The following is a 13,296-nucleotide window of genomic DNA, read 5'->3' on the forward strand; positions in this document are numbered from 1 at the left end:
TGTGTTAGGATATCTTCCCATTACTGATTTTCAGATTTTTGTTGAGACTGTTAGAATTAGCAATATTTTATTAAGAAAAAAATATAAGTCAGAGAGGAGGTTTCTTCTTAGCCTCTGCCAAAAACAACACAAACACGAACCACAGGCAAGGGACACAGAAACGTCCCTGCCGAAGGAACTCCTTCACTTTTGCCAAAGGTGGGCCCAGCTTAACTAGAGCCACAGCACAGAGGGATGAAGCAGAATTCACCACCTCTTCCCGAAGTACGTTACCCAGGGGCCTCCTTCTCCGAGGCAAACTTCCAATGATAATTGGCTTTCTTTCCTGCCTCTGCATCACTTGGTTTATTCATCCATTCATTCATTATCCAGCAAGCATTTATTCATCCAACCTTGGACAAATATTAGTTGAGCCCCTACTTGTATACTACAAGATGGAGTATTTTTTAAAAATGACTCTGTGTGGTCCCTGCCCTTAGACATTCAGAGTCTGGCTGGGAAACTCACAGCTCTGGAATTTGACTAGAGAGGGGAATATTCAAATGAGTTCTGCCTTTTTCCCATCATATTCTGGCAATCAATTCTAAGTGATTGAAAAGTACAGAAAAATCAAGTAAATCATCGGGATATCTGGTCTCCACCAGACCTAGCATTTTACTCAGCCTCCTACGCTTCCCCCTCCAGGTACAGACACAGTTCCGCTAGCTACCTAGCCTTGCAGCTTGGTCCATAGTTAGGATGACCTTTGAATTTAGTGTCGAAACCAGATGACTTTGAAGAAAGAAAGAAGCTGCTACAAATAATCGTACTGGGACCATAGATATACACTGGCAAAGGGAACACGTGGTCATCCCATCCATAATCTTTTATTACTGGACTTCACTGAGCTGAAAAGCATTCACTAGTTAACTCTGCAGTCATTACCACATGGGACCTTCAGGAGTGGTTGACATGGTGATTGACACTAGGACTGCATCAGATGGACTCCAAAAACCAGAAATCATAATGCAAGTGGCGTTGAAGTATGTTACCGTTCCTTCTTTTGACCCCTTAGCAAGTTTCCCATATCAAGAGGAGAAACAAACAGCAGAATCAGTAGCTGAAATGACATGCAGCGTGATGAGGAGAGTTGTAGTTAGAGAGGGACCTTTTTCAAAAAAAAATGTTCTGTGAAGTAGACAACAGCCAGATGCTTCTGGTCATGTTCAGTTAACGCGAAGGGATTCCTAGAAAAACAGTCCCTGGGATACCTAAGGAAATCCAAGAGAAATCGCCTGAAGGAACAAAGAAAGAACTTGTGGTTCAGCAGTACCAAACCATTGTTCTTGAAATAGAGCCAAATTTCTTCCCTGAGACCGTGAAGTTGTGAACAGAATAGATACACTTCTTTCCTAAGGAGACGAGAAATGTCACATGCCCGCAACATATTGATGAGGCATTAACGCTCCATCTTCCCCCTAATTGTTGCTGCCCGTGATCGGTTTCGTATACCGACATGCATATGTCTTTCTTGTGAATGAGACAGAGGGATACACAGTTACAAGCCTCACAAATTCTAAGGACCAGACTGCAGCAGAAATCGTAAAATACCGTAATCATTTGATCCATTATTTATGTGTTATAGCCTCTCACTGTCTATCATATGATATGATACAAACCTAAGAGAAAGAACCAGACCAAAAAAAAAAGAACCAAAACAATTATGGAACATTTCCCTTTACAGAACTGAATAAACACAAGCTTATGTTCTTTGCTTTGTCTCATCTAATACAGTTTATCCTGTCACCATTTCTCATTTTCTGTCATTCAACAAATCTCAGTTTTCAGTACAAGTGAAATCTGAGCATGGTGGCTTTTCATGTGCCAGTGCATGAAGTGTGATACTTAGCTGAGGTCAGTGTTCTCACCCCCATGCTTGCCTTGTGCCCTGTCCCTCCCTTCATGGAGATGAGATGTCCCTCATCACTGCATCTTTTCCCTCCTTAGAAAACCTATAGAGATTTCCGACTGCAAGGAGTCCTGGACTCAACCTTAAACAGCAAGACCTACGAAACCATCCGGAACCGTCTCACTGTGGAGGAGGCCACAGCGTCCGTGAGCGAGGGCGGGGGTCTGCAGGGGATCAGCATGAAGGACAGTGATGAGGAAGACGAAGAGGACGATTAGAACGCTTGGGCCTCGAGTCCACTAGGCCAGAGTCTTGTAATCAATGCATGTCCTTAGTCTGTTAGTTAACCCCACTATGGAATTTTCTGTCAACTACCATGCCATGAGATGTGTACTGATGATACAACTGCCATTTTAGCTACGTGGTACCAAGATTAGCAAACGACCTTCGACTCTACGATTTCCTGAATCCATGTCTATCTGTTTACAAGCAATATGGAGCACCATTCTTTAAATACCATTTATGGAGAATACATAGCTCAGTTGCTAGGTGTACCCCTGTTATCAGCAGAGTTCAGTGATGCTTCCTCAGTGTGCTGTGTGCGCGTCGACGGTAAATGGATGTGAGGGCGAGTACGCCAGGTACTTTCTTTGTTTCCCATATGTGGGTGCCAGTTACTTAAAGGAGTACAATAAATGAATTTAACTAAGACACATAGATCTGCTTTGTTTTTTGAAAAACAGAAGGCAAGTCTCCAATAACCAACTTTCAGTTCTTTCTGTTCCCCTAAAACTGAAAAATGAACCCTTGGTGTCCTTGTTAACCCATCCTTTCATTTATCCAGATAGTTACCCAAAAAAGGATGGCTACATACCAATGGATTGATCCTCCTAATTGCCATGGCAAGGGCGATCCTATCATAACATCCAGCACAGTTCAGAGCGACTGTCTTCTATCAGAGTTCATCCTATTAAATGTTATGTTTTGCTTTTATGTTTCAATAACCGTGTATGTAAAAAAAAAAAAAAAAAAAAAAAGACCTGAATATTTAAATTATGACCCTAGACTATAAACGTGTTTATAATAAGACATGGATATTTCCTTCAGTAGATTGTAACCATAATTTAAATTATTTTGTTTCACACTGTTTTTTATATCTGTCATGTACATTGCATTTTGATCTGTAACTGCGTGACCCTGGGGTCCTCTGCAGAGCTCTTTCTTTCTGTGTAAAGTAGTAGATCCATCTTGCTTTTGCCTTATATAAAGCCTACAGTTATGAAAGTGTGGAAAACTGTGGCTCCTCAATAAATAACTGTTCATGTGTCCCAAGAATACTTTTGAGTCTTTTTTTTTCCTCTGTCTCCTTTGAAAGCCAGAACTGAAACACGCAAAGCAGGAAGACACGGGAAAAGAGGAGGGAAGGGGTCATTTTCATAGAGTGTTCTCGAAACTGTTGGAGTGGGTGGTTTTCAAACGCTTGTCTCCACGAGAAACAGCCTAAAATTCCATTAATTCAGACACCACTAATTCAGAATCTGTGGGCATTTGGACATGTTGGGCCGATTACACTTGCATTATAGGATAAATAAGGGTTTGCTAAGGAAGAGAGTAGTGTAAACGAGAGAAATGTTTCTCCTGTATGAAGAGAAGGCCAACAAACTGTTTTTAAGCACCACTTTAACAGCAGTGTTTGCATTCAAACAAAGCGTGTGCCAATTATATATGATTCTTATATATTTGTTAAAGCATTTTACAAGATTCTCTAAGACACGGAGTACTCTTTTCGCTCCCCAGTCCTTGTCAGCCGTATACTCACCTAAGTTTAAAAGAAACCAAACATTTTGGTAGCCTTACCTGTTTTATTTGTGCCTGCCGCTAAATCAAGCTGACCTTTCCTTGGGGCTGACTGCAGTTTTAGAGAAATGACTACTTTTTCAATAGGACCAGGCAGAATTCTCACCAGTTGGTCTCGACAGATCAACCCCTCTAAATAGCGTGTCTCTCTGTTTAATCCTTGAGGTCTGCAGGGACAGATCACCAGTACTTCCTGCCCTTAGTACTTCAAACAACTCCCATTTATTGAGCAACTATTTTATGCCAATAGTTGCCATTATTGGGCGACTATTTTATTATCGAATGTATTTATCTTATACATCCTGCATGTCTTACGGCATTCAAATCTCACAACAACTGTAAGAGGAGAGGACTGTTACTATCCTCATTGTAGACGAGAAAATTGAGATCAGAAAGCTTAAGGTAACTTGCCCTATGGTTACACAGCTCCACTCAGAAACGTTAGAGATACTAGCATAGAACTGTTCAGATGAATGATGGGGATATAGCATCAGGTGCGAAAAATCTTTGATCGCCTAACAGCACAAAGTTAAGTCAGTGTGGCAAAGGTAGAATTTTGTGAAATATATTTGTGTTAATGATATTTTGAGTAGCAAAACTAAAGCATATTTCTCTCAACAATTAAAAACAACTCAAAGATGCACAAGAGAGAGCATCGCCCAGTGTATAGGATTGGAAAAAGGAAGAAAATGCTCGGGAGCCTGGAGGAGTGAGTGAGATAAGTAACCAAGAGGCATAAAGAGAAACAAGTTAGACGAGACCTTAAACCAAGTTTGTTTGTTTGTTTTTTAAGTTTCCTTCAAAAGAAGAATTCACCACAGCCTAGCACTGAGGGTCCTGTTGGATACCATCCCCCAGCGGGACTGCCCTGGAGGGAGGGCTGTGGAGAAGGACATGACATCGGAAGAGCTCAGAGACAACAACAACAAAACTGACTAAGTTCAAGCCTCAGGTCGTCATTGCCACAGACTCAAAACAGAGCTCTAGCTCTGGGGACCTAGAGCTTTCTTTTTCATTCCTTTGCGATGTAATCTGAAGTTTCCTTTTCCTTTTTTTTTTTTTTTTTTTTTTAAATTAAAATACGATATACCTGCAAAAGAGGGCACACATCCTAAGCATACAGCTCGGTGATCTGTGGAAGTGGCCACCACACTCTTTGAACCGTCACCAGGTCAAGAACTAGAACACAATGAACACCCCAGATAGATCCATGCTGGTGCCCCTTCCCAGTCTCTCCCCCTCCTTAGGGGTAATGGTTATCCAAAGGTAACCACTCTCCTGGTTTCTGATTGCATCAGTTAAATTGAAACCTTCGTGCAATTAGACTCACAGTACCTATTCTTTTATGCCTGGCTTCTTTTTGCCGTGTGTCATACTCTTGGTGTAGCCGTGGTTCATTTCTTCCCAATGCTCTATAGTATTCCAGTGTATGACTATACCACAATTTACTTATCCATGTTAACGTTTTGTTTTTAGTTTGGGGCTCATAGGAATCGTACTGCCATGAATTTCTTCGTATGTATCTTGTGGTGCAATTGCTGGGTCAGAGGGTAAAGATATGTTGCTCATTTTTAGGAAATACTGCCAGTTCTCCACAGAACAAGAACGAAGTGACACTCTTACCAGCAGAGGATCAAAGCCCCTGACAACAGTAGGTATTGGCCTTGACAGTGCTAAGTATTGTCACTAATTTTGGTCATTCTGGTAAGTGGTGCAGTGCTTTTAATTGTAGTTCACTGATTACACAAATGGAGTTGATTGCCTTTCAACACATGTATGGGAGGTTTGGGTAGCTTCTCTTGTGAAGTGCATGTTTACGTTTTTTTCCCTTTTCTTAAAAGAGGAAAATTCTAGAGTTATTTGAAGACTGGTAGGGGAGAGGCCTTAGGAAAAAGTGCCAGATGGATGGTGAGAGATCGAGATGTAGAGGGAAATGTTAACCTGATGGAAAGCATTCACTATACTAGTCATCAGTCCACAAAGAGTTGAGTCCATACTGGCTGGGGGGTGCTGGAAACACCCAGGCTCTCTCTCTAATCCATTCCCTCTCATTAGCCAGTGGGACCTTTCTGAAAGGTAACTGTGCCCTTGTCCATCCTCTAATTAAAAGAATTCAGTGGCTCCCCTTGCTCATAGAATGAAGCCCAAATTGGTTAAGGTGACGTACAAGGCCATGTATGATCTGATCCTCACCTACCCCTCCAGCCTCCTCTGCTAACCCTACACCTCTCTCTCTCTAGGTTACAGCTACCCCTGCCATCTTTCACTTCCTGTGCACCGTGATGCTTCCCACCTGGGCCCCTCCCTCTGAGCACTTCAGCTCTTCCTTCACATCCCAGCTAATTAAATGTGACTTCCGCAGGGAAGCCCTTCCAAACCCTGCCCTCAGTCCAGCGTCTATTTCCCTGGTATATATCCTTATGATGCTCTCTACTTCTCTTTCATACTATTCATCACAGTGTTTATGGAGGGGTTATCTTCATCATTACATGTTTCATGTAGCTCCTCTCCACTTCAGGCGGATGTGATCTGTGCCAGCTTCCCTACTCTATCCTTATTGTAGTCACTCAATATATAATTAATAAATGAAGGCTGAAAGTACAAAAATGTTAAGTCATCGAATTACTGTTCTCTTAGAACCTTTAGTCTAGCCGTCATGACTCTCCAAAAGACTTATATAGACTAAATACTGTAAGATTCAGAGGAGGGTTCAGAGGAGGGATAAGGAAAGGAAGGCTTCCTGGAGGAGGGGGTCTTGAAGAGCCCATAGAGAAGACAGGAAAAGACATGGACCAAAGCAGAGGGAGGTGAGGGGATGTGCCACTTGGTTGAAGCTGTTTTTTTTCTCTGATGGATTCCCAGTGCCTGTAGTAAGCAGTCAACAAATACATGTTGACTTAAGACATTAACGAATATGCTCAGTGTGTTGGGGAGCCTGGCTTCATGGAAAGATTAATGCAGGGGGTTGGGAGAGATTAAGATGGGAAGGGTGGATTAAGGTTTCCAAAGAGGACATCTAGTTTCATTTCGTTTGGGCTTATTGTTCCGCATAACAAAGAGCTAACTAGGATTTTTATTTTTTCAAAATATTTAAAGAAATTTTTTAAGTTAAAAAAAAATCAGAGCAGAATTCTATGAAACAAGAAGTTGAAGTCTCTCCCTTCCCCAACCCATTTCCCCAAAGTAGCCATTGCTAACAGATGGGCATATATTCTTCCAAATATGTTCAAATTATATATAAGTATATTGGATATATATTTATATATATAATACATATATCCAATATCCAGTTGGATATATTTATATTTTTACATATTTATATATATATATATTTTAAAATATATTTTCACAAATGGGATTGAGCCTGAGCCTACTAAGGCACATCATATATTTCACTTATCAGTGTAGGGCCATTTCCATGTCTGCACGTACAGATTTTCGGTATGACTTTTAATGCTTGTGCTGTATTTAAGGAGATTGTCTAATCAAAGAAGAAACAAGAGCAAAATAAGGTAAACGAAAAATCCAGGATGAAATGGAGGATGGATCAAAACATAATGGTGGAAATGAGCCATCTGTGGAAGTGACCCAAGAGTCTGTTCGAAATGTGTGACTCAAGAATTTCTGAAACACCCCAAATTCAACCCCAGTCTAACTGCACTGTATTATAATGATTTTTTTATGTGTCTGTCTCTCCACTAGACCGCCAACTTCTTGAGGTCAGGAACTGTGCATCTCTTTGTGTGTGCCAGGTGGTGCCTGGAATATAGGCACTCAGTAAATGTTGGTTGAATCGAATGGGTGAACATCAGAGAGGCACACCTCAGGATGATCGTGACTAAGAAGGTATAAAGTAGGGGCTTCCTGGTGATCCAGTGGCTAAAACTCTGCGCTCCCAATGCAGGGGGCCCGGGTTCGATCCCTGGTCAGGGAACTAGATCCCACATGCATGCCACAACTACAAGATCCCGCGTGCCGCAACTAAGACCCGGCACAGCCAAATAAATAAGTAAAATATTTTTAAAAAAAGAAAGCATAAAGTAAATTTATTACAGTATCCTCTCTCTACAAAGAAAGAATTACTAAAAAAGATGATGAATCTCGATAGCTTTCGGAAAACCATCCACCTCATCATTAACGTGACCTGAATTTCCGGTGCCGGCGTGAATAGTCATGCTGTCATAAATTTGGGATTCTGTAAGAATTTTAGGAAATCAACCAACCAGTAAGGGTTGTATCATTATTGTTTCAACATAAATTTTAAGAAGTTCATTTTATTTAAACTTTAAAATCCAAAATAAGTGTGTTCTTTGTGGTCGATTTCCATCAGCACATGGTTAACAATCTGAAATCACATTATGCACAATTTTGCAATTCTGGGTAAACAGATTTTTAAAAATCAATATTCATCTTTTATTCAAGGTTGTTTTCCTTCTTCATCTAAATACGAAAATTGTCATCTGTTTTCCTTCTTACGAATCTATGCATTTCAACCAAAGTCGTAAATCTGCCTTTGTTGTAACTGAGCAAAGGAGGAGAGGGTGCCATCAGCCAGCAGAGTCCTCTCCCCTGACGACCGTACACTGAAGGTCAAAGAAAAACACTACCCAACAAGTGATCACAGCCACCAGCTAACAGAGGAATAACAAGATCACAATTACTACAAATAAGAGGAATGCAAAGGCTGTAACAAAAAGTCAAGAGTACCCAGATAGCATTTTTTCTTATTTCCTAAGAATCTATGATGTGATGGCAAAAAGCAATTGTAAACATGGTTAAGTTGGCATATTTCCCTCTGTCCATCAGAAAGAAGTTGGCTTGTTTCCTGGGTAGTGAATACAATTGCGAAGAACAAACAAGGCTTTGCTTAAATCTCCAAGCAAGAAACATGTGATTGAAGATAGTACGGATTTTAGAGAAAGCGTTGGAAATTTTGGAACGCACTTAAAAGAAAACCAAAGGCAGCATAAGAAGACAAATACTGCCAGTATTTGGTGCAAAGAAAAGTACAGTTTAGGTGGAAGCTATGACCAGGTTTCAAACTCTAATGTCACTGTATGAATGTCACTATGTTGTTGTCCTGAACTGGGCACCTCACTCGGTCTCCCCAGTCAACCCCTGGAACAGGGCTTTGAGCACAATAAATTCCTCCACAGTGTTCTTTAGTGCAATTACTTTCATTTTAAATAAAAACCACCCTTCAAAAAAACCACCCTTCGAAAAAAATCAAACATTAAGGTTATAGACTGAAAATTCCAGAGCATATGGAGAATATCGACATCGCAATGTATTTGGAAAGTTTGAACTCTTCAGAGGACGCTTTAATTAAACGACAGTCTCTAGTTTTGTGATCCTACAAGTTGAACTCCTACGAAATAATTTTTGGCAGGATGAAGAGATGTCTTTCTGTCCAAAACTTGGGATAGTTCTGATAAAATAATTCTGGAGAGATTAACCTAGACTAGTGATCTCCCAATCAAGGAAATGGGTTTCTTTCTACATTGAAAAGAAGGAAAACCATCTCTGATCCATTTCTTATCCAACTTTTAGTCAAATCAATTCTTACGTTTCATTGATTCTAAGATAAAACTTTTTTTTTTCATTTTTAACGTCTCTGAAATTGGAATTCATCCTTCACTGTAAAAAAAAAAAAAAAAAAAGCTCACATTGCATCTGCCACCACCCCACCTCTGTAACAACACTGCTGTACACACAGTATTAATATTTCTTTGGAGAATGCAAGGAAAGGGAGGTATCTGTCCCAGGGAAGAGCCTCCCACACAGTGAACTGAGGGCAAGGGCAGAGCTCAGAACTGACTCAGGAGTGAATGAGAAACAAGTGTCCATTTGCCCCCAGGAGGTAAGAAAAAGATGGTTCTTGAGATGGGGAGGGACTCAGACCCTGTTATTACAAAGGATGGGGGCTCAAACCACTCAATTTAATGTTGAAGTAAAGGTGAAAGCAGGGGCTGCAGGATCTGTAGGCCATGGGTGGCAGGAATAGCACGAAGGAGTAGCAGGTGGAGATCAAGAGCCCATGTTCAGGTTCTGGAGTCAGGCTGACCTTGGTTCTGATCTCAGTCGGTGGTAATACCCACCATGTGACCTCAGGCAAATTACTTAATTTCCCTAGGCCTCAGTTTTCTCATCTGTAAAATAGAAATAACCAGAATAATACCCTAAGCATGACCTCTTATTTCAAGCTCATTAAAAGAAGGACCCAAAGGCATAGCAGCATTAGCAAACCTTCACTACAGCTGCGGGTGAGACCAGGGGCATCCAGGGACAGGGCAGTTGCCCAGCAGCAGCAGAAGTCCCAGCAGAGCTGTCCCTGGGGCTCTTCTGGCCGTGCCTCACCTCACTTGTCCCTTGGTTCCTGACTGAACCCGTCTCCCCAGCCTTCAGTGGATTCTGTGAGCTACTCCATAAACTCCTTTTCTGCCGTCAGTTTCTGTTGCTGGTGAACAAGAGCTCTGAGTGATATAGGAGGGATTCTGGGAAAGGGGACATATTTTTCAGTACATACTGTTTTATGTTTGATTCTTTTAACCATGTGCATTTATTACTTTTTCAAATTAAAAATATTTTAAAGGAGTGTAGTTTAAATAAATCTCCTGTTTACAGTGTCTCAACAGAGCATCATCTGGACAAGAAAAATGTGGAATTGAAGTATAGTACTAATAGCAGGTGCAGGATGGAAGGTTAAGTATTACCCTCTAACCTTTGCTCATGTCCTCTTACAGGGGAGAGAGTCTGAACCTGGAGTGTTAGGCTAGAATTCAAGAGGTCCATGAACTTGAATAAGACAAAAAAAAAAAAAAGGAGGCAGCAAACCACAGTAGCACTTGCATTGTCTGTGACTTTGTCACCAAGATAAATCACAGATATTTTCATATCACATGACAATTGTTGCAATATCTCAAAATATCATTTGCACTCATCAGTACTTCTAAATTTCCTTAGGATTACACCTGCCACCAGATCTTATTTAATGCATTGAAAAGGAAGCTTATATGTCACTGTGCCACATACTTATTTTCTAAAGTTTTTGATAACCGTATATCAATGCGGTTGGTCTCCTTTGGAATTGTACCTATTTTATGCATTTTAAAGCATTATGCTGAGAAGGCGTCCCTAGTCTTACCAGAGTGTCAAAGGGGTCTATGGTTTCCGTACTGTACACATACACACACACATAAACACACACACTCACACACAGAAAAGTTGAAAATTTCTGCCAAAGCTCTTCATCTTTCGCTTCCCCATCCCACTCCTTGCTTTATCTATTGTCTCTCTTCCTAATTTCCTTACCTATAAAATGGGGACCATGTCTTTTTCTTTTTTATACAAACCTTGTAAGCTGTAGAGTTTTAATATCTTGAAAGAAAGTAAAACCATCAAACTGGCCAAAACAATTTGACAAATGAAACTTTTCTGTTTGAGGATATCAGTAGGTCGTATTTTTGTATTTCTAGATAGGATGAGTTAATGGTTAAGAACAATGGGTGTGGGATCCCATGCTGGCTTGCTCTGAGCGTTGGCTCTGCCACTCACCTAAACACGTGGCCTTAGGCTAATCACCGATACACACTGAGTCTCATTTACTTCATCTGAAGATGAGGATAACAAGTCCACTCGCTTTATAGGGTCACACTATTTATGCAATAGTAACAGAAACTGGTAATAATTAGTAAGCTCACAGGACCTGGCACACAGTAAGAAACCAGAGTAAGCAGTTGCCTCTAGGGAAAGAGACCAGAGATTTAGGTGGAAGGGAGACTTGATTTTCATTGCATACTCCATTACGTTGCTTGAACTCAGTAAGCATTAGGAATTATTTTAATTGCATCCCAAAATTCACTGAGTCTGGAGACACAAAACTCTGATCTACTAATAACCTCCTAGGTGATCAATATTAATTTATTTTCTCTTTTATGTGCCCTAGGTGAAAACTTAATCTAGTCTGCAAAAAAATTGAGGGAGAATTCTTCCTATACTTGACTATATTAAATAAGCATGTGCTCCAATTTGATTTAACGAGAGGGATGGAGACTTCCTTGCTACGGCTCTTCTTTCGTTCCGCAAGCAAGCACTTACTTATAGAATGTTAAGTTTATCCCGTACAGAACTTTGTACCACCTCCACTTCCACCCCCAGGGGACCTATGGAGGTGTGGGTGGGAGGGGGCAGGAGCTCTAAAGGAAATCCTTATTCTGGAATTAAAATAAATATCTTCTCAATATCCAAGGAGAAGTCTGGGAAGCCTGCCTTCTCTTCAGTTAACAACTAGGTACCTTTTAAAATATTAGTCAGAAAGTGAGAGAGTGGCATGGACATATATATACACTACCAAATGTAAAATAGGTAGCTAGTGGGAAGCAGCCGCATAGCACAGGGAGATCAGCTCGGTGCTCTGTGACCACCTAGAGGGGTGGGATAGGGAGGGTGGGAGGGAGGGAGATGCAAGGGGGAAGAGATATGGGGATACATGTATATGTATAGCTGATTCTTATACAGCAGAAACTAACACACCATTGTAAAGCAATTGTACTCCAATAAAGATGTTAAAAAAAAAACTTGCTAAAAAAAAAATAATAATAAAATATTAGGAGAATAAAAGCACCAATGTACATTCCAGAACCATAGACGATGAAAAGTCAGCCTTTGAACTACGGTCGGTAACTCCGAATCTTGATCTGTGCGGAGCATCCTTACAGAACAGTGGAGAAAATGTCTGTGTTTTTAAAACCAGCATGAGGTCTATCCTGTCCTTAGACACTAACCACACGTGGGGGGAAAAAATACATGTAGTGCAAAATGCAGGGCTGCAAGCTGAGTTCAAGGGTGTACAGGGCAGACACATAATGAAAAGAACATAGTTCTTTCAGGCGTTTGATTCATCCAACAAACCAGGTGTGCTTGCTGTCCAGGTGGTGAGTGTAAGTGACAGCAGTGACCAAAACCGAACGAGAGATGCCGCTGCCCTACAGGAGTACACAGACCACGGGACTTAGACAGCAAAGATTTGCTCTCAAAGGAATGTTCAAGAAGGAGTGGCAATAAGAAGGACAGCATCTAAAGACGTGAGTTTTCAAAATTGCCAAAACCGTAGGGATGCTGTCAGCAAAATGCAGACTATGAAAGGAAAATTCTATAGAACAAAAGAAAAAAATTTTTGATTTTTTTCAAGAAATAAATTGCAAGGGGAAAAAAAGAAATGGAGAGAAATCTATAAACTAAAGGAGACTTAAAAGGCATAACAGCCAATCATAATGTAAGGACCTTATTTGAATCATAATATAAACCAAAGATTACTTAAAATTCTGACATTTCAGAAATTGGAAATTGGAATGCTGGGTATTTGATGATACAAAGAAATTATTGTTAATATTTTAGGTGATGGTAGTGAAGTTATTTAGGGATGACAAAATAGTATGTCTAGGACTTGCTTTAGAATATAATATGAGGGGGTGAGTACGTGGGGGTGTACCTGAATCAGAATTGGCCATGGATTGGTCTTGTTGAGGCTAAGTATATGGGTTCCTTATTTT

The 13,296-nt window shown here is 40.6% G+C and overlaps 1 protein-coding gene across 14 annotated transcripts in view; it reads left to right on the plus strand.

Moving 5' to 3' along the window:
• The window catches only part of CADPS (calcium dependent secretion activator), a 478,500-nt gene extending 475,280 nt beyond the window's left edge, over window positions 1-3,220 (plus strand). For 13 of the 14 annotated variants that reach the window (XM_065884694.1, XM_065884691.1, XM_065884699.1 and 10 more), the window contains one exon: window positions 1,987-2,166. In XM_065884694.1, the coding sequence (XP_065740766.1) occupies window positions 1,987-2,166 (180 nt within the window). Of the gene's footprint in view, window positions 1-1,986 lie in introns of all 14 variants that reach the window. The other variant, XM_065884698.1, reaches the window with a different exon arrangement.
• Window positions 3,221-13,296: the final 10,076 nt, after the last annotated feature.

The sequence above is a fragment of the Phocoena phocoena genome, chromosome 10 (genome assembly GCF_963924675.1).
Source record: "Phocoena phocoena chromosome 10, mPhoPho1.1, whole genome shotgun sequence".
NCBI lineage: Eukaryota > Metazoa > Chordata > Mammalia > Artiodactyla > Phocoenidae > Phocoena > Phocoena phocoena.